The sequence below is a fragment of the Toxorhynchites rutilus genome, chromosome 1 (genome assembly GCF_029784135.1).
Source record: "Toxorhynchites rutilus septentrionalis strain SRP chromosome 1, ASM2978413v1, whole genome shotgun sequence".
Lineage (NCBI taxonomy): Eukaryota > Metazoa > Arthropoda > Insecta > Diptera > Culicidae > Toxorhynchites > Toxorhynchites rutilus.
Genome location: NC_073744.1, coordinates 107,413,200 through 107,435,401, shown reverse-complemented (window position 1 = coordinate 107,435,401; position 22,202 = coordinate 107,413,200). Strand labels below are relative to the sequence as shown.

The 22,202-nt window shown below is 37.0% G+C and overlaps 1 protein-coding gene across 1 annotated transcript; it reads right to left on the bottom strand.

The window, feature by feature from the left end:
- Window positions 1-5,931: 5,931 nt before the first annotated feature.
- On the bottom strand, window positions 5,932-7,480 carry LOC129761288 (myosin heavy chain, clone 203-like). The gene is made up of 3 exons (XM_055759004.1): window positions 6,773-7,480; window positions 6,571-6,714; window positions 5,932-6,084 (listed from the first exon to the last, which is right to left on the bottom strand). Exons 1-3 carry the CDS (start codon window positions 7,478-7,480, stop codon window positions 5,932-5,934), a joined length of 1,005 nt encoding a protein of 334 aa, XP_055614979.1.
- Window positions 7,481-22,202: the final 14,722 nt, after the last annotated feature.

The window sequence follows — 22,202 nt, the reverse complement described above, 5'->3', positions numbered from 1 at the left end:
TTTGTCCGCCAGGATATGATGAGTATGTGAATTTGGCAGTTGTTCTGAGCTTATTGATTTTCACCAATTCTTAAATTGCTTCTAGATTGAAAGTACAGTAATTTACACTTATCTCGACATTTAGCTAATTGGACGGACCAGTAATGCGACATATTTAGTTGGACATTTTTGTAAACATAGAGTTCGGGGTCCAAATTATGACCCCACATTGAAAGTCGACACTGTACCACTATCATCACAAATGTTCAATTACAGGTTAAAATTACCTCCAATCCGACACTGAGTGGTGGTAATGCGACGTGCCATTGAATGTAATTTACTGTACAATATGTCACAAGCTGGATGGGAAGAAATTTTTCAACTGTGAAAGCTGTGGCGAGTGGCAAACGCAATAGCTAAACAGGAAGGTTTAACCGAACAAGATAGGAATATCGAGTGATAACAAAAACACAACACCAAAGGTTCTTTTCAGAACCATCAACATGTTCATAAAGAGTAAACAGTAAACTAATCCATTTTTCAGGTAGATAGGTAGGTATTCACGTAGGAGAAGAAAATAAAACGATAAATTTAAAATATATATTTAACAAAAGCTGTCCCCTTTGTATAGTCCTACGTCACTCCGGTTATGTCCCCGACATTACCCACCCGTCTTTTTTACATAATTTTTTTTCTTTATTTTGTATTAATCTCTATTATGTCTGTCATGATCTTGGTGATGATGGACTATTTTTATTTTTATTTTGATTTTTTTTATATTGTAGTAGTTGTAAAAAATAAAAGTAGTCTACAAAAGTTTGAGCGTCGCACGCGTGTTGCAGATATGAAGGATAAAAATTTAAAAGTATTGTAAGGGCCGGTCTAGAAATTTTTCGTGAAGTAAAATTTCTCGATTTCTCTGGATGGGGATATTCAAGTCAATCCAAAACAAGGCTGGCGGTTGGACTCGTGTTTTGGTGGACCATTTGGCTGCAAGGGCCTTGTCGGGACCGTATCGGCCCTGTGGCGGACTAGACTGAGTATTGGCTTGTCTTTGGACATTAGAATTTTTTTTTGAACTTATACCTGTAAATAAAATCAGTTCGTTTTTTTGCTAAACTGATTTCAATGCTGAGAAAAAAATATCTTTTAGATAACTCGTCTTGCTCAAATCTCTGTAGGGGAAGGAGGCGGGACCATCATCATCATCAATCCCTTCAAGTGTTTTTCGGTAAAATAAAGCCTTATTCCGGAATCCGGTCGGATTTGAAATTAGCACAATTTTGCGTTCTCTAAGAGGGTATTCTAGTCTTGAAATAAAAAAAATATTTTTTTGACGTAGGACTACGTCTTTCATTTCTATACCGGGATGTAAAATCAAAGTTTCGAAAACGAAAGCGTTACGCCGGAGACCGAGATTTTGAGTGTTAATAGCTCCATTTTAGTGATGCGATATCTTATCTAGTACGGCCATAACAATTGACTTCAAAGGCGTTTTTCTCGAAACACGTTTTTTCAAACTGGCTTATACGATATCTCAAGTTCTACTCATTCGATCTATGTTTACATGAATACAATCTATATGCATCTCTCCATCGCATGAACCTATAAAAAATCATAATTTCGTAACTTTACTATTTTAAAAAAATCAAGAAACTTGAAGAAAATGTTTTGAACAGCATTTTTTTCTTAAAATTTCCGCCATTTTGTCAAAACACACGTTTTTGACTTGTGCGATAGTGGCATTTTTACTAATTCAGAATCTGTTCGATTTGTTTGTTTCAGATAACCAGAAGGGCTGGAATCGTGTACGCCATGGCACAACTTTTTCTTGGACCCCCTCACTTGATCAGCTTCTATTTATGGATATATTTTTTTCCGTTCAATTTTTGTTGTATTGTTGAAAGATAGATAAACAAGTAGTGATCTAATGGATGGTAAAAATATTCTTCGTTTTACTTTTTCGGAGCTCGAAGAAACGTCTGAAATTCGTGTCTCTATCCTCCTTAATCTGAGCGTGTCAAATCCTATCGGATTGTACAAATGTTGCAACCTTGAAATCCATAATGTAGCGTTTTTCGTGATGTTTCGTTTTCCATGAACGGAGATTTTCAACATCTGTAGCGATTCTACTAATTCATGTGCATCAAGGATTATTCTTTTCTTTAAGTTCCTATTTTTTATAAATCGATTTTAATATCTAGTGGACTTTTTTTTTGTCCCATTTATTTATTTCAGGCTCATTGGCATTTTAGCTGTAACAGAGCCGAATTTTAATCGTGTACATGTCACATATTTATCATATCTATAATTAGCACATTACACAGTTGCCATTTTTCGGCGTTAGAGTATTCCCTTCTATACCATTCCATATGATACACACATTTACACAGTAGCAGCCATTTAGGCGTAAGAGTTTTCTATCTGTTCTTCCATTATCCAGTTAGACCGGACAGCGGAGGCAGTTGATTGATCATTGTTGAGTTATTTATAGAACAGCAGCCCGATGTGTCTTGCAGAGCAGAGCAGTTGTATGGATGAATCGATCATATTTCGACCGTGGATCGATCTCCATCGCTGATGATTGTTGCGTGGACGTAGTTATTCTGTAACAACACAAAGATGGTCAATGAGGGCCCTGAGTTTCGAACTCACGATCGATCGCTTACTAAGCGAACGCGCAACCAATGTGGCTTCGGAGGCCCCCATCTAGTGGACTTATTCACAAATCAAAACGGTGCTTCTATGAATAATAAATAACGGTACTCAGTATAAACAAAAGTTGTTACCCATGCTTGAGGAAAGGCCTAATGCAACAATTCATGCATTGTGGCAATGTGTAGATGTGAAGAGCATTGTTCTGTATGTTCAAACAGAAAGATTAAAGGTGAAACACCAAACTAATTATTTTCGTGATATATGCGAAAACCAGGGCTGCATTTTAGGGACTGTCTCGAAAAACATCACACGAAGAAAACAAAATTACACGTATTCTTTATATGCAAGTAACACATTGAAACACTTGTTTAGCAAATACTTATCTAAACTTTACAAAAAAAATAATGATGTGCATCTATCATAATCTCACAAGTTATGAATATACTGCATATAAGTTATACATCACTGCTTTTTCAAGTAAAAATAATTACAACCAGTACGATACCCATGTTCAAATTTAATATGACCGCAAAGGGTTAACTTGAATGTTTTACTTCAAAAAATACTCAACGTGTCCACGTGGACATTATCAAAACCCCCTGCCCTATCACCGTGGACAAGCGTGAACATTTTCGCGAGTTTTTTCTTGAGTATAAGAGCGATGTTGTTGTTGATGTTACTTTGGCCGACGATACGAATACGAAGTCATGCGGTATTGGTAATGGTGTAGCGGACCGGCGGCCAAGGCACTTTCTTTCACTCTAAAACACAAGAAAACACCACTTCTTGTTTTCAGGAGACAACCGTTCTCCTGCGTGGCTCACGATCGACTCCCTTTTATTTTTCTCATTCCTCTTAATGAAACCTAATCTTACGATAAGCTCCCCGCTATCGTAACACCAAAACATAAACCAAAATTTCTTATATTAAAACTAGACGCTATAAATCACACGATCCTCAAACAGGATCGTGCAGGAGAAATGTATTTATTTAGGCCCGGCATCGACCGGCCTTATCTGACTCACACGATCCTCAATAAGGATCGTGCGATGAAGATGTTTTTTTGTTTATTTAAGATTAACCAGACCTATCTATTTATTTAGGCTCGAGCCTATTGATAATTTTGGGTATACAAAACCCGTCTGGTTTTTTGGTTGCTGCATATCCCCCTACTCAATGAGTTTTAGGGGAAACTAGATGAGTTTTTCCTAAAATTGGTTCGAAAGGTTAGATTTCCTGTTCCGGTGCTAATATTTTTCTATCAACTTTTCTACATAAATAGCTCAATGTTTTAATATGTTTTTTTTTTTCAATATTATATAAATGTGTATAATTGTGTCACAATAAATTTTTGATTGAGGCAATGTACATTTTTTTTTCACTGTCTAACTGTTCACCGGCTGCTCATCTTCTTTCGCTCTGTACATTCGTTGACTGGTTGACGAGTCATCAGTTGGTTGGTCTCTGGTACTAGGTGTGAGTTGCCGCTTGCCTCCTTCCGCGTTGCGCCGTCTCATCCGTCTTGATCCACTGTTGCGTGTTTCTGGGTTCCATTCCTGAACAACCTTTTAGAACGGTCCATAATTCCACCACGTCATCGTTGGAATGAAATTCAACTTCAAGAACTTGTTTTTGTTTGCTAGTTTTAGAGCTTCATTTGCTGCTCCGGTTGTAGTGTTTCAATTATAGCAGTTTAGGCTCTCCAATCATTAAATGTCATCTCCTTCAGTTCATCTTTGATCCTTATTTTAGATCCTGTTCATTCTTAATAGTATTATCAGTTTCCGGCGAAAAAAAATAATTTTTGAGACTGTTGTAATCTTTTACTTCAACGTAAAGTGTACAAATTCATTACTCCAATTATGGAATCCACTTTCATCGACTCTCGAATTGCTTCCTGTTTTCGCTCCGTCGTCCCACAGCACCCAACACCAATGACCATCGACCTTCCGCATGACTCGTCGTCCTCTTCTTGCGAGCATCCGGCTGGGATGCCGAATCGTTCCTCTTCCCATCAGCGGTATGCTGAGATCTGTCTTTGCCTGCCTGACCACGTCTCGCTCCTCGTTGAAAATTAATTTTCGTCTTACCAGTTTGACCATTTTACAGTGTACGTAATTACAACTTTTTTTTTTTACATTGTTTCGTTCTTTGTTTTTATTTCATACATTGTTTTGATTTGTTTTTTTTACATTGCCGATCTTTTTTCATATTTCTAGCTTTTGAGCAAATTACCAATAAAATTGATTTAACTTTTTTAAAACGTGTTCGATTATTCTCTTCTCATTCATTAACACATTTTTTTTCTCATAATTTCTCTCTTTTCTTTTTTTTTGTGTATTTTATCCAGAACTCTATTGAAAATTTATTCATGTTTTTTTTTGACCGTTTTTTTTTAAACCTTCTTACCATTCTTCTGTTGATAGATCGCGTCTTTCTCCTCTCTGCTGATGTGTGGCGTCACTCTGTTCCGGTCCTAAAAACAAACTGTGGATGCGGTCTCTCCCCCCTCTTTTTGTAGGTCCTAGGTGCGATCTGTGAAAATACTTGGAACTTTATTTATTATGGATATATAAACAAAAAAAAATTACACCAAAATATAATAGTTAATTTGTTTTTGTAGTTAGCTGTTAGCTGTTTCAACTGTTCAAAAAAAAATATTTTACTTCACTTGTGCTTTGACTCTTTCAACTGTTTTAATGAATTCGCCTTACACCTTTGTTTTTCTCGATTATTCCTCCTTGATTGTCTTTACGCTTTATATATAAATCATAATTTTCATTCGTTTCATACATTTATCCTTTCTCCATTTAATTTTTTTTTCATTGAATTTTTTCTGTAATTTTTTTCTTCTTTAAAAAAACCCTTCTTCTTCCTATTATTCCCTTTTTCTTCCTATTATTCTATCTCTTCTGTAATTTCATTATCCTCTTTAATTATTTCACCGATTTATTTTCCCCCTAAATAATCTTTTTTTCTTTTGTATCTGTTAACCATGGCTACCCTAACAGAGGTAGCTTAGCTATTCTGGTTATCCTTATGTCGCCTGTAATTATTGTTGTTATTTTTGTAATAACCCCCGTTTCTATTATTTTCCCTATAGTTTTCGTTGGGATTGGAATTGTTGTTATTATTATAGCCGTTATTGTTATCGAAGTTTCGAGTTCCTTGATAATTGTTGTAATTTTTTCCAAAATTGATATTATTTCTTCGATAATTGCTCTTATTCCCTCTGTAGTTATTGTTATTTCCTCGATAATTGTTGCGTTGTTCTCTATAATCGTTATTATTTCCTTATCTGTTGTTTTTGTTATTACGATTGTAGTTGTAGTTGTTGGCTTGTGTGCTTCTATTGTAATTATTTTGTTGTTGTTGCGATGTTCTCATCCTTGTTGACTGCAGTCTGTTGTGGATCTTGCGTAGTTCTTCCTCCTCATCGATTTCTTTCTGAAACCAGTCAAGTAATTCTGGGAATGTTTTATCCCGTTGCGACTTTCCTGTCAAGGCTAAAGCGTTACTTTTGAGACCCGCTAAAAAATGCTTCCTCAAAGCAGTGTTCGCATACGACTCATTTCCGTGTTCCGGCAGAGCGCTTACGAACCTATATAATTCTTTAGCGCGAATTTTGTATTCGTTATAAGATTCGTGACTGCTTTGTTTTAGTGTTTCGATCTCTTTAATTATTGTTCCAATACTTTTTTCTAATTGGAAACTATTTTTCAAATTCAGTTTCACATTGGCCCATGTGTCGCCTTGTATATCATGAAGACGCATGAGAGCCTCGCCTTTTAGTTTTGTATATACTACATTTAGTAGTGGTTTTTGGTCAGCATTTTCAGGAAAGGCATTTGAAAAATAATCAATCTGCATCAAAAAAGGCTGCAACTCTTCTGATTTGCCATGGAATTCCGGGATACATTGTATCGCCGTTACCATTGGAAATTCATATGCAGCCTGGTTTTGCACTGTCGTTTGAATTTTTTCTTCCAGTTCGTGAAATTTTTTCTTCCATTTTTCCAGTAGCGTGTTTATTTCCTGGGTTTTCTTTTTCTCTTGCTTGAGGGCATCCTCGACTACCTGAAACGATGTTCGCAGTTTTTTTTATCTCTTCAGATGTTTTCCGGTTGCTTTCTACCAAAAAAAAGTTTTTTTCAGCCAATTGGGAATTTTCACGGTCTGCATATTTTAGTTTCGTTTTACTCTCTTTCAGCCTGGATTTACACTTATAAATATTTTCGTGGTTTGCTTTCTTCTTCTTCATCATCTTTTTGGCTTTAAGAGGCTTTAAGTTTTGGGGATTTGCTTTATTCGACTCGGTGGTTTGTCTCTGTAGCTCTTCGATTTTTCTCTCCAGCGATTTTTTCTCCTTCTCGATAGCTGAGTGGAAATTTTTCTCATTTTTGAGCTGTTTCTCCAATCGACCTATCTCTTGTAAATTATTAGAAACTTGTGCCTTTAAATCAGTCTTATTACGAATTTTTCGTTCTAGAGTTTTATTCAATCTATATTCGAATAGTTTTAGCTCTTGAAAATGATTCAGCTTATTCGATAATACGCTTTTTTCTTGCTTGAGATTCAGTATGTCTAATTTCATGCGATCCTTCTCCTTTTCAAGCTTTACAACTCTTTGTTCAAATTCGACGATTTTAGATTCCAGTTTACATTCGTGATCCTTAAATGTTGTACCCTTGCTATCGAGCACGTTCGCTTTGACGCTAATTCGATCTGATGGGGCAAGTTTAATTTCCCACTCGGAAACATCCTTCTCAATGTTCTTCTCGATTCTTATTAACTGGTACTTCACATTTTGAATGAATCGCTCGTATGAAACTTTGAAATCCATTTTTAATATTTAAACAAAACCCAACGATTCAAAATTACTATGAGTACCAATGATAAGCCTTCATGGATATATTATGGACGATTTTTAACCATGTTAATTCAATAGAGCCAAACTTTTTTTGCTTCTTCTTCAGCAACTTCTTCTCAAATGGAAAATTGTTAAATGCATATCGTAAATAAAACATACATTTTTTTTTCTATTGTATTTTGAATTTCATTTTCGGAAGGAGAAAAAAAATTCCAGAAATCCCTTTTATAACAATTCTTATCTTCATGTACGTAAATTCTCAATCACAACTGCACAATACAGCAATATCATATTTCTTCGCTTTCAAATATATATTCAGACATCAATGCAAGTTTGAACCAACGCATTATGAAACAGTAGATATTAGATTATCAAAACGCATGACTAATTAAACCATGTTTAAAATAGAGATCTATTTTTTTTTGATAATTATGAATACACTTGATTTTGGTTTTTATTAATAGCATCAGTTTACAAAAAATCTTCATAATTTTAATTCAACGGGTAAAATTGAGATAATTTGATGAAAAATACATTTTCTTTTGATACATGGAAACACGATAACAAAGGTATAGTTAATATTCTCAAAGTTCATAGTTCATATTCTTGTATCATTAAAATATTTAATGTCTTTTTTATTTATATATGAACATCGCAGTAATTCGTATATTTTCAGGTCTCGCACATTGAATTTTCCCGACTTTATCTTTTGAAACAATTCCTGCATTCACTATCCCTAACACAATAATACCTTTCTTCATTTATTTTTCATATCATAATATCAATTTCAATAAATAAATATAATTAGTTACTTTGACAGATCCAAACAATCTTCTTCTCAAATAGAAGACGATTATATTATGGATAAAGTTTTGGTGGAGATGCAAGGAAATTTAAAAGAAAACGTTAGGAGTATGTCAGGACAATTTTTTTTTTCAAATATATCTGTTATATTGCTATTGTGTATTTTTAGACGTTATTGGGAAAAAAAAAGATATAATTGATATAAACTCCAGAAAATATATATATATATATTGTTTTAACTTCATTCAGTTTTAACTCTTCCGGTCATATTAAATTTGGGCATGGGCGTCGTACTGATCGAAATTATTATTATTTATTTATTTATTTATTTTTTTTTTTTTAAACAGTACTTTTGCCATAGATGCTATAAATGTGTAATTAATGGCAGCAATAAGTATCCGAAAAGATCAACACTTTTCATTTTTAACCAACTAAGATTTAGTTGCTTGAGACACTATGCGATTAGGAGCACCGTATTGATTCGTGAACAGGTTCACTATACATCAAGTTATTTTCATTTAAATTTTAACAATTAAAAAAAACTGCTTTCGCTTTTTCCAATTCGATAGAAAGTAAATTGCTTCACACGAATAGGGGTGAATTATTCTGACGTTTGTTTTGTGACAAGGTGAGGGTTATAGCTCGTGCATAGAATGATCGAATTCGACTTAAACGGATTTAAAAAAAAAAAATCCAAAAGATTATTTTAGTCGAATCGTAAAATAGAATAGTTTTAACGTTTTTGTTTACTTACCCAACTGTAATCACCAAAACTTCCTTAATCCGCATCTTCTTCTTTTTCTTGCAACTTTAGGCGTACAAAAAAAATGTGTTGGAAAACTTGGCAAGTGTTTTTCCGGGCTTGGTAGTACAACAGTTAGTGATGAAATTTGGTCACTTTTTTTTTTTTCGAAATTCGCAATTCACCGGAACTTTATCAAACTTTAGCTAACCGTAGGTGCCGACCTGCCACTGTATTCTTCACCACGGGATGATGACGGAATTTATTCTCTCTACACTCTAGGGTTTATCAATGAAGTAACACAAAACTATAACCATATGCCGATTGATTAATTGATTGCTGGCTGGAGAAAACCCTAGTCTTCTTTTGAACGGAGCAATTTTTCTTCTTCTTTACGGCTTCACTTCTGGCACGCGCAGCGAGACCCAATTCTTTTTCTTGCACTCCACACACTGCAACTCACCAGTCAGAAATTGGCCCTGTACTTATAAGCACTTTTTTCCGCTGTCACCACAATGTAGCGGACCGGCGGCCAAGGCACTTTCTTTCACTCTAAAACACAAGAAAACACCACTTCTTGTTTTCAGGAGACAACCGTTCTCCTGCGTGGCTCACGATCGACTCCCTTTTATTTTTCTCATTCCTCTTAATGAAACCTAATCTTACGATAAGCTCCCCGCTATCGTAACACCAAAACATAAACCAAAATTTCTTATCTTAAAACTAGACGCTATAAATCACACGATCCTCAAACAGGATCGTGCAGGAGAAATGTATTTATTTAGGCCCGGCATCGACCGGCCTTATCTGACTCACACGATCCTCAATAAGGATCGTGCGATAAAGATGTTTTTTTGTTTATTTAAGATTAACCAGACCTATCTATTTATTTAGGCTCGAGCCTATTGATAATTTTGGGTATACAAAACCCGTCTGGTTTTTTGGTTGCTGCAATGGAAACGTTATCGGTGTGAATGTTAACGGTCAGCACGTTGTTATTACGTTGGAACGTGTACTCTATGTCCCCACCTTGGATGGAGGACTGGTTTCGGTACGGAAGTTAGCCGAAAACGAGATTCACGGTAGAGATGGGCGAGCGCTCACGAGCCGCTCATTTGAGCCGGTACATCAGAAATAGCGTACGATCCACGGTTCTTTAAAAATGAGCCGCGGCTCTCAAATGAACGGCTCTTGAATGATCCACGGTTCAAAAAAGACCCACGGTTCTTTTATGAGCCGTGGCTCTTTTTGAACCGCGGTTCATTTTAGAACCATGGTTCAAAAAAGAAGTACGGTTCATAAAAGAACCGTGTTTCTTTTAAGAGCCGGCTTATTGATAAAGAACTGTGAATCGGACCCTTGTTTTGACGTACAGTGGCTTGCGGCAGTGCGGAAGAAATATATGTTTCCCGTGCTGTTTTTAAGCGGTTTCATTTAACTGTTTGCATGTTTGTAAATTTTGGCGGATTACAAATTTTCTCGAAACCCCATAAATATGAGTATCTAATGAAAGGACTTGATTAGTAGGACATAGTTATTCATGTAAAGTGGAAATCCAAGATAGCGGCCGTTATAAAATGACAGACTACATATTTTGCCAAAACCACATCAATATGGGTATCAGATGAAATGACTTGACTAGTAGATCGCAGTTATTTATGAAAAATGTATATCCAGAATGGCGACCGTTACGAAATGGTAGACTACATTCCCTCTGAAAAGCCCATCATATGGGTATCAGATGAACGGGCTTGACTGGTAAATCACAGTTATTTATGATAAATCCATTCAAAATGGCGAAATAAGTAGTTTTTCAAAACCCCCTCAGTATGGGTATCTAATGAAAGTACTTTACTAGTAGGACACAGCTATTTATGTAAAATGGAAATCCAAGATGGCGGCCGTTATAAAATGACAGACTACATATTTTGCCAAAACCTCATCAATATGGGTATCAAATGAAAGTACTTGACTAGTAGAACACAGTTATTCATGAAAAATGTAAATCCAGAATGGCGACCGTTACGAAATGGTAGACTACATTCCCTCTGAAAAGCCCATCATATGGGTATCAGATGAACGGGCTTGACTGGTAAATCACAGTTATTTATGATAAAGCCAACCCGCATAAGGGTATCGAATGAAATGATGCGACTAATATAATATAGCTAATCATAAAAACATTCCATTCGAAATATTTTAAAAACGTTTGAGATATAAAACGGGGAGAAAACTGTGTCGTTATCGAAAACTGCTATACTCCCCCGACTGATAATTTGACATGATCAATATTATATCGATCAAGAGAAATCAGTTCTAGTGATTATAAAAAAGCTGTGTAAAGAATTGATTTCTGAGCTGGTAAAGTGATTTACAAATCTTGAGTTAGACGAATTAGTAGCCTAACCAATGCTGTTAGATCCTTGTTTCAAGCAGAAAGATTTTGGGGATAACCGAAAGTACAACTATGCACACCAGTCATTAAGGATGCTAATAATGCCATTAATGACATCCATAGAATACACATTTACGAAACTACCGCAAATCGTTGGTGATGAAGCGCTGTCATCTGTATGGGAGGAGTTTGATGCATTGATTGGCAATCTTCGATCCTCACATTATCCAAAAGCTGCTGCAACATCTATTGTATATAATCATTTAGCGGAACCACATTTGCTGAGACTAAGTGACCCTTCGTTCCGGTGGAATGAAAGGAAATCTCGCGTAACTTTTGAAAAGGTCCTATGTATTACCAGTGTACGGTAACATATGTATTTACTGTGTATGAAGTCGGCTCATTATTGTATTCACCACTCGTAACGCTTGAAACAAACTAATGTTTTTCGATTGAAATAGAATTTCTGTTTTATTTGTAGTAAAAATACAATCGATACCTTATACTAAAATACAATTGTAAACTCGAAATATCATTTATATAATGTAAAACTTCAACCAACCGCCGCCCAAGCCTGCCACCAGTCACCCAAGCTACCATGCCATATTCACCACAGCCAAGGATCCAGTTCCCGCCATGTCTGGTCAATAGGAATGGGAGAGATAATAAAAGGACGTCGAATGACGTGTAAGAGGACGATTCGGCCCTCGAGAGTCTAAGAGGCAACACGTTGTTAAACCACACGTTCTGTGGAAATTATCCGCCGGTGATTATATCACACATCAACGGTGTAACTCGAGTGAGAAAGTAGGTATCGAAATTCCTGTGGAAAAATCCCAGAAAACGTTCGTGCAAGTGAACGGAAAGCCGTGTGACAGTTTTCAAAGTGCCACGGCCTACGCCCAAGAATTGTGGAGTTATTTGAGAGAGCGTACACCTTGTTACGTCATCACGCGCAGAATTGCGTGACAGCAGAGATTTTCCCGCCGGAATACCGGCAGTTCATGAAGAGGAGTCATCCAGGACATCGGGAACCAGCAACAGCAGCAGCAGCAGCAGGAGACGTGGCGTGGTGACTTGGGTGGATCCGGAGACAAAGAAAATGTATGTGAACAATAAATGTTAAGGTTAGTTTAGTCTAAAAACTAGTTGTCGTGATTTAGAACGCCTCACATCCGAAACGACCCTGAATCTATGAGCTAGATCTCATTGTAATCAATGGACAAAAAAAGTTCAGTAACATATGTAACAAATGTAAACAAATCCAGTTAATGGACGCACGCTATTAGTTTTCAATCATTGAATGCATTACAAAAACAATCGTTCACGTATCTATCTTCTTCATCTTTTAATCGCCGATGCAAAAAATATCCAATGTACAGATTCAGATTTTAAGCACTCGGCTGTTACTTCAGATGCCTCTTTCCTCCGACGCTCGAAACGTCCGAAGTAACAAAGCAATCAAAACAACACGAAGTCGTCGAAGTCGAAGTCGGTCGTTTTGAGTTTCTGTTTCTTTCAGGTGTTGTTATCTATGTCAGTGCAATTCATCGAGTGATAACAATAATAATCTGTCTTTAGAACGAAATGCTGATGTTTCGATTGTTCTTCAGTAGTTAGTTTCAAATTCTTATCGTGAGACGTAATATGTCCAATGTGCAAACAGGGGCAGTCAAAACGTCCAATGTAACATTTTTCGCTCCGAGGCTTCAAATATAAACTCAAATCACGGAACAACTGTTACGATTGGTTTTTCAGAGTTATTATTGACTGCTAGTGGTAAAAGTAGTGATAAAGATCGATACCTTTTAAAACAATTCGCGGAATAATGTTCGGGTCTTCAACTTCATTTTTCTCGAGCTGACGAAAATGTTACATTGGACCTTTTCAAAAGTTACGCGAGAAATCTATCTCTCCGCAGCTCCATCTTGTTTTGTGAAAATATTATGTATTCCGGCGACTTCAGTACCATGTGAGCGAGTTTTTCCGAAAACAAGACAAGTTTGCAGTGAAAGATGTAGTAGACTTTCATCAGATAACATTGAAAAGATGTTTATAAATAAAAAAAACAAAGAAGATCATTGTGATGGAAATATATCAGAGAAAACCTTCAGTAAAGTAATATTTTTACTTTTCTCTGCACTGATTATCGTTTTAAACATTATTTTTTACGTCTTCCATTATTTACATATCCGAATAAACCAGTTCTTGAAAAGAGCCGTCGAGCCGCTCAAATGAGCCGGCTCTTTTCATTGAGCGCACGGCACTGAGCCGCTCACTGAAACGAACCGTTTTGCCCATCTCTAATTCACGGTAGTGTTCACAATGAAGGGTTGTGAAATCAAAGACTGCAACGAGAAAGTTATCGCAGTTAGTGAGATGGTTGGCTGCCAGTATAAGCTGAAGATAAGTGAGTAGTTTAAAGCTAGGTAGTGCGGACTGAATCAAAACGGCTGTCAAAAAAGATCCAATTGAAATGTCAAAAGAGATCCAACGATCAGGAGTGTTATTTTTCTTATGATAATCAACACTATAAAAGAGGTATTGTTGTCAGGGGCAAAAATAATTCAAACAATAAAATGAACGAACTACATTTTTCCGTAAATTGTTTAATTAACCATTGTATCTCTGAAAGAGCATCACAGCCTTTCACTGAGCTACGCCTTTTTAATGTCCCCTCTCTTTGACATAACGTTTTTCCGAACGAAATAAAAACAAACGAAGTCAGAGTCACGTAAATGTTTACTCCTGCGATTTGAAAATATTCCATAAAAAGTGGAAGGAAGAGATGCCAGATGATTTTTAAAAAAAGTCTGTAAAAACATGTGAATGTCTGTTAAAAATGTGGAAAAGTCTGTAAAAGTGTGCAGATCTATAGAAATGTCTTTTAACGTTAATTTTCACATATTCATTAATACTTTGTACATCGTGATGCACGTAAGATTGTATTTTGTATATATATACAGCCATTCCATGCCAAACCAATATAGTGGTTCTCAGATCTTCGTCAAAAGTGGTAATGTTGTACTTTATCGCAAAACATTAGACTCGTATTTTTTTGACGTAGGACTACGTCTAACCGGAAGATATAGGGGGTGAAATGGAAATCTAGGCACTGAACAAGTAGGAAAAAATGCAAGATTTGGAACGCTTATAACTCGAGCATTTCTCAATAGATCGCAAAGGTTTTTGCATCAATTGATAGGAAATATATCTACGCATCTATCATAACGAATAACATTTCATTTTCCTTGAGATAAATAATTGAATAATTGTGAAATATCAAGCATTGTCAAAATGCACTATGTACCCATTTTTGATTGGTCCATTTTGTGCTCCTCAAATCGTACCGACCAAAACGGGCAACCAGAGCAGCAGCGAAATAGAATGAAGCACGATTGGAAAGGAAAAAGAAAAAAATGAACGAAACATTGGTCGCAGTCTCACACATGCGTAATTCTCGAGCCAGCCAGTCAGCTTAAAAATCCCCGCTCCGCTGCCGTAACGATCATTCTCATTCAAACCGTACACCACATCGGTTCGCATCACAACACATCAACAAACCAACCCAAGCAGCCATGTCTGGACATGGCAAAGAAGGAAAAGTGAAGGGAAAGGCAAAACCCGTTCGAACCGTGTCGTTCTGGAGTTCCCCGCAAGAGTAGCTAGGCCGAGCGCGTTAGTACCAGTGCACCAGTCCACCTAGCCGGCGTTATATAGCTTCGGCCGCCGAAGTGATCGAGTTAGCCGGCAAAGCTGCTCGCGACGATAAGAAAACCCACATTCGGAACAGAACACATTCGGTTCGGTGGACATCAAGACAACAACAGGCAGTTGCGGCGAGTGGCGAGTGGCAAACGCAATCGCAAAACGGCATCAGGTAGCAGAAGAAAAAAGTTTGTTCTTTATAAAAACTGCTTTGGTGGCAAATCCAGAACAAGGCGGCATCGAGGGCGTTCGAAATGGTTTTTTTTTCAAAACCACGAGTACTAAGTTTTCTAAATTGGAACCATTCCATAAAACAAGGCGCTTTTCAGGGCCATTAAACCTTCCAAAAAAGAGTTTAGGAAATACAGTTCAATGCTTTCTAAAACATTATCCAAAATAATAATAAAACACAAATTGATTTTTTCATAATTTGTTTGCCAGGATCTGATGAGTACGTGAATTTGGCAGTTGTTTTGAGCTTATTGATAGTTGGGGACTTTCCTGATTATTGAAAGTACAGTAATTTACTATTAGTTCGACATTTAGCTAGTTGGACGGACATGTAATGCGACTTATTTAGTTGGACATTTTTGTAAACATAGAGATCCAAATTATGACCCCACATTGAAAGTCGACACTGTACCACTGTCATCGCAAATGTTCAATTACAGGTTAAAATCGCCTCCAATGCGACACTGAGTGGCGCTTCGGCTCGTCGCATTGAATGTAATTTACTGTACAACATGTCACAAAGCTGGATGGGAAGAAATTTTCCAACTGTGAAAGCTGTGGCGAGTGGCAAACGCAATCGCTAAACAGAAAGGTTTAGCTGAACAAGATGGGGATATCGAGAGATAACAAAACAATAAACTCTTTAGATTGAAGATAATTTTGTGATCCTGAAAAGGACCCTTTTTAGCTTGCATGTGAATCCAACGAGCGAACTAATCGTAATGAATGTATTTTTTTGCCATCGCTCCCTTTTAACGCTCATTCGTTCGTCTCGTTGGACTCGCCCCTCTGGCTGAGTCTGCCGATTTGTCTCTATCCTGTGAGTGTGTACCGCTAGAGTATAAAACGCGCGGACCCCAAAAAAATATCTTATTTTCTTTCAAACCGTAAACCCATGTGGTTGTACGGCATCGGAATCGTAGACGTAACAAAGGAGGACAAATTAAGGGAAAGGCAAAGTCCCACTCGAACCGTGCAGGTGTGCAGTTCTTCGTAGGTGTATCCGCCAATTGCTTAGCAATGGTAGCTAGGCCGAGCGCGTTAGCATCAGTGCACCAGCCGGCGTTATATAGTTTCGGCCGCCAAAGTGATCGAGTTGGCTGGTAAAGCTGCTCGCGACGATAAGAAAAACCGCATTCAGAACAGAACACATCAAGACAACAACAGGCAGTTGCAGCGAGTGGCGAGTGGCAAACGCAATCGCAAAACGGCACCAAGTAGCAGAAGAAAAAAGTTTGTTCTTTATACAAACTGCTTTGGTGGCAAATCCAGAACAAGGCGGCATCGAGGGCGTTCGAAATGGTTTTTTTCAAAACTACGAGTACTAAGTTTTCTAAATTGGAACCATTCCATAAAACAAGGCGCTTTTCAGGGCCATCAAACCTTCCAAAAAAGAGTTTAGGAAATACAGTTCAATGCTTTCTAAAACAATATCCAAAATAATAATAAAACACAAATTGATTTTTTAATAATTTGTCCGCCAGGATATGATGAGTATGTGAATTTGGCAGTTGTTCTGAGCTTATTGATTTTCACCAATTCTTAAATTGCTTCTAGATTGAAAGTACAGTAATTTACACTTATCTCGACATTTAGCTAATTGGACGGACCAGTAATGCGACATATTTAGTTGGACATTTTTGTAAACATAGAGTTCGGGGTCCAAATTATGACCCCACATTGAAAGTCGACACTGTACCACTATCATCACAAATGTTCAATTACAGGTTAAAATTACCTCCAATCCGACACTGAGTGGTGGTAATGCGACGTGCCATTGAATGTAATTTACTGTACAATATGTCACAAGCTGGATGGGAAGAAATTTTTCAACTGTGAAAGCTGTGGCGAGTGGCAAACGCAATAGCTAAACAGGAAGGTTTAACCGAACAAGATAGGAATATCGAGTGATAACAAAAACACAACACCAAAGGTTCTTTTCAGAACCATCAACATGTTCATAAAGAGTAAACAGTAAACTAATCCATTTTTCAGGTAGATAGGTAGGTATTCACGTAGGAGAAGAAAATAAAACGATAAATTTAAAATATATATTTAACAAAAGCTGTCCCCTTTGTATAGTCCTACGTCACTCCGGTTATGTCCCCGACATTACCCACCCGTCTTTTATTTTTTCATTGGGGTGCCCATTTCCATTTTAGGGTGATCCAAAAAATCATTTTTTTCCACTTTTTCCCAAAATGACTTTTTTCAAAAATTTATAACTTTCGATCCACTTAACCGATTTAGATGATCGACATATCAAATTGAAGCCAATGAGCTTTAATTGAGAAATATTGAACTTGCAGATAACATGGATCCTATTTTCGTAATTATTGATTGTACTCGTTTTTTAATGTTTTCATGGCTTTGGACTAGGGGGCGCTATATTTTTTTATATTTTTTCTTGAAACGTGAGAATTTTTTACATAAAATATCTCGATATCAGAGATGCTATTTTTTTCGTTTTTGAAATATGATTTTTCAAAACTAATCGATGGTTTGAAAAACAAATTTTACCCATTTTTCCTACTACAAAAACATAACTCTTGAACTATTGGACCGACATGATCAAATTGAAGCTTACGAGCTATTTTTCTTTGGAAAAATGTTACTTTTGCGAAAAAATTTAATTCTTGTTTTTGTAATTATTGATTGAGTTATTTTTTCATAGTTTTCTCGTTTAAAGATAGGAGCGCTATATTTTTTTTATATTTTTTATTGAAAGCTGAGGATTATTTACCTAACATATCTCGATATCGGAGATGTTATAATTATCGTTTTTAAGTTATAAATTTGTAAATTTAACATGTTTTAAGTCTTCGATCAATATTCATATGTGACTAAACTAGAACTATGCTACTAATATCCGTCCCGCAAGTGTGATATTTTTTCAAATTTTGCTTATTGGCTTCCATTTAATACATCGATCATCAAAACCGGTTCAGTAGTTCAAATGTTATGATTTTTTGCAGAAAGTTATTTTTGGACAAAGGGGAAAAAATGATTTTTCGAACCACCGGATTACTTTGAAACATCATATCTAAAAAAACAAAAAAATAGCATCTCTGATATCGAGATATGTTATGTAAAAAATCCTCAGTTTTCAAGGAAAAATATAAAAATATAGCGCCCTCTAGTCCAAAGTCACAAAAAAAATAAAAAACGACTACGATCAATAATTACTAAAATATAATTATTTTTTTCGCAAGTTAAATATTTTTTAATAAAAGGCTAAGTCATTAGTTTCAATTTTATATGTCGATCATCTAAATCGATTCAGTGATTCAAAAGTTTTTAATTTTCATTTGTCATTTTTGGGAAAAAGTGGAAAAAATTGATTTTTCGGACCACTTAATAACTTATGTGTTGTAAGTGTGTTTAAATGTTTCAACGATCTACACATACATACATACACATACATACGCGTTGTTAATTTTTATAAAAATCGGTATTTCTTCGTTGATATATTGGACATCCACCAAGGTTTGCGGTCTTGTCGTTGATGAAACTTATAAGAAAATACAGTGTATATTTTCCATCCGCCATGCAAGGCTATACAAGTTTTAGATCCCCACTTAGCCATGAACTATGTCTGTGGTAACAATATCGAACAGTAACCCATTTTTCGTCATAAGCAGGCCCGAAAGCGAATGTAAATTGTTGAGAATAGAATGAAAATTTCTATTCGATTTTGTTTTAATACTAAGAAGACATAGTCCTGACCCTAGCCTTACTATTTTTCAATAAATCTCCTTGCATTTCAGCAAAACAATCTTATCTAGAACAAAAAATTTTTATCAGAGACAATTTTCGTTCAAGATTTTTCGTTACCTGCAGAGAATGCAATTTTTCATTAATTGTGAATAACCGTATCCTCTCTTTCGTCTGCAATGATGTCAGGGCAAAAGTACGGGTTCCAAACTTCATACACACCAGATGGGCCAGGCCGCAGGTTGAGAATAGCTGGTCTAACGTCATGTGTATTGATATAAACTAAATATAATAACTTTTCTGTATTAAAACTGTGGAAAATGTCATATGGTGAGTCGAATATTTTTGATGTGATGAATAGAGCCCTTTTATTTTTCAAAAACCTGTGAAATATTGTTATATCCAAAAAGTCTACAACAAAAACAAAAAGTGTTTTACAGACATGTCTGTAAATTTACAAACATATTTGTAAATCTGGCATCTCTGGTGGTCTAAGAATTTATTGCAAGAAATCGCTTGAAAACATGCGTGACAGCAGAGATTTTCCCGCCGGAATACCGGCAGTTCATGAAGAGGAGTCATCCAGGACATCGGGAACCAGCAACAGCAGCAGCAGCAGCAGGAGACGTGGCGTGGTGACTTGGGTGGATCCGGAGACAAAGAAAATGTATGTGAACAATAAATGTTAAGGTTAGTTTAGTCTAAAAACTAGTTGTCGTGATTTAGAACGCCTCACATCCGAAACGACCCTGAATCTATGAGCTAGATCTCATTGTAATCAATGGACAAAAAAAGTTCAGTAACATATGTAACAAATGTAAACAAATCCAGTTAATGGACGCACGCTATTAGTTTTCAATCATTGAATGCATTACAAAAACAATCGTTCACGTATCTATCTTCTTCATCTTTTAATCGCCGATGCAAAAAATATCCAATGTACAGATTCAGATTTTAAGCACTCGGCTGTTACTTCAGATGCCTCTTTCCTCCGACGCTCGAAACGTCCGAAGTAACAAAGCAATCAAAACAACACGAAGTCGTCGAAGTCGAAGTCGGTCGTTTTGAGTTTCTGTTTCTTTCAGGTGTTGTTATCTATGTCAGTGCAATTCATCGAGTGATAACATCAGAGACAATTTTCGTTCAAGATTTTTCGTTACCTGCAGAGAATGCAATTTTTCATTAATTGTGAATAACCGTATCCTCTCTTTCGTCTGCAATGATGTCAGGGCAAAAGTACGGGTTCCAAACTTCATACACACCAGATGGGCCAGGCCGCAGGTTGAGAATAGCTGGTCTAACGTCATGTGTATTGATATAAACTAAATATAATAACTTTTCTGTATTAAAACTGTGGAAAATGTCATATGGTGAGTCGAATATTTTTGATGTGATGAATAGAGCCCTTTTATTTTTCAAAAACCTGTGAAATATTGTTATATCCAAAAAGTCTACAACAAAAACAAAAAGTGTTTTACAGACATGTCTGTAAATTTACAAACATATTTGTAAATCTGGCATCTCTGGTGGTCTAAGAATTTATTGCAAGAAATCGCTTGAAAACATGCATGAATTTGCTTGAAAATGAAGTGGATTGAGTCCGCACCACTTAGGTTTAAAGCTGTGAGAGGTTGCCATTCGGATCAGTGTCAACACACAAGGCACTGTCGATTCGGTCATCATGATGTGAATGTGATGAACGTTATCACTTCAAAAGAATTGGCCAGCGGATTTGAGATTAAAGACTGCGGAGAGCGTATAGTCTGTGAGTGCTGTATCAAAGATAAATTAGTGCGAAAACCTTTTCCTCCGTTAGTTGAGTGCAGGTCGAAACAGCCATTGGATCTGGTGCACACAGATTTGTGCGGACCAATGAAAAACGCGACACCGAGTGGGAATAAATATTTTATTACCCTGATTGACGACTACAGTCGGTTCTATGCGGTGTTTCTCCTTACATCGAAGAGTGAGGCAGAGCAAAAGATTCGGGAATACGTTCGGTGGACCGAGAACGTATTTGGGCGAAAACCTAAAGTGATTAGGTCTGACGGAGGAGGCGAATATATCGGTGAGTCTCTAAAACAGATTTACAAGACCGAGGGCATTGTATTGCAGTGTTCTACGCCGTATACACCACAACAGAACGGCATAGCGGAGCGAAAGAATCGCGCTTTGCAGGAAATGGCCAAATGCATGTGGTTGGATGAAGGGCTGCCCAAACGTTATTGAGGTGAGGCCGTGGTTACGGCAAATGTAATTCAGAATCGATTGCCATCAAGGGTGGTGGATAAAACACCTTACGAGCTGTGGACCGGCAAAGTTCCGGATTTTAGAAGTTAGTATTTGTGGGCTACGCAAGCCAGCACAAAGGCTATCGCTTCCTTGATCTCGCAACGAATTGCATCACAATAAGCCGTGATGTGTGCTTTCTTAAACTAGGAAATGGTTCAGAACAGCTGGAGGAGGAAAAAGTGGTTCCTGCAGAGAATCCCGTGAAACAGAGCGGTGATAGTGCGAGTGATTCTGAAGAGAAACAAGAAGTTTTTATTGAACATCGTGAACTCTTTTCGTGTGACATTTGAAGGTTCCGCTCTTCCAAACTCCGTTGCAATAGGTGCACTTCGTTAACCTGTTCGGATGTTTGTACCCCGGGTAATGAAATGCAACAAATGTATGCAACTCGGTCACACGGCCGCCTATTGTTGCAATAAACAACGTTGCGCAGATTGTGGAGAGAGTCATGATGGGACTTCTTGCGCAAAAGAGCGCAAGTGTCTTCATTGCGACGAGGCTCCACATGATCTTTCTCAATGCCCGGTGTACATACAACGAGGGGAAAAACTCAAGCGTTCCTTAAAGGAACGTTCCAAGCGGACTTATGCAGAAATGCTTAAGAGTTCCGCTTCAACGACTCAGGACAATCCCTACTCCATTCTGCAGAACGACGAGCCTGTTGCTGATGCTCCCAATGCAGGAAGTTCCGGTACATCGCAGGGTGCCATTAGGAAAAGAAAAATTACTTCTTTTCCATCACTCCCCAGAAAGAAGACCGAAACTTCCCAAATTGGAATGAAACCTCGTATCGAACGTGCTGAGAATAG

What these genes read in the sequence shown, in the direction of transcription:
- LOC129761288 (XM_055759004.1), bottom strand. Translation starts at nt 7,480, where the DNA reads ATGGATTTCAAAGTTTCATACGAGCGATTCATTCAAAATGTGAAGTAC. An exon ending in CTGAAAAAAACTTTTTTTTG is followed by an intron (nt 6,715 to 6,772) that starts GTAGAAAGCAAC and finishes ACATCGTTTCAG; the next exon opens with GTAGTCGAGGATGCCCTCAA. An exon ending in CTGCATATGAATTTCCAATG is followed by an intron (nt 6,085 to 6,570) that starts GTAACGGCGATA and finishes GACTGGTTTCAG; the next exon opens with AAAGAAATCGATGAGGAGGA.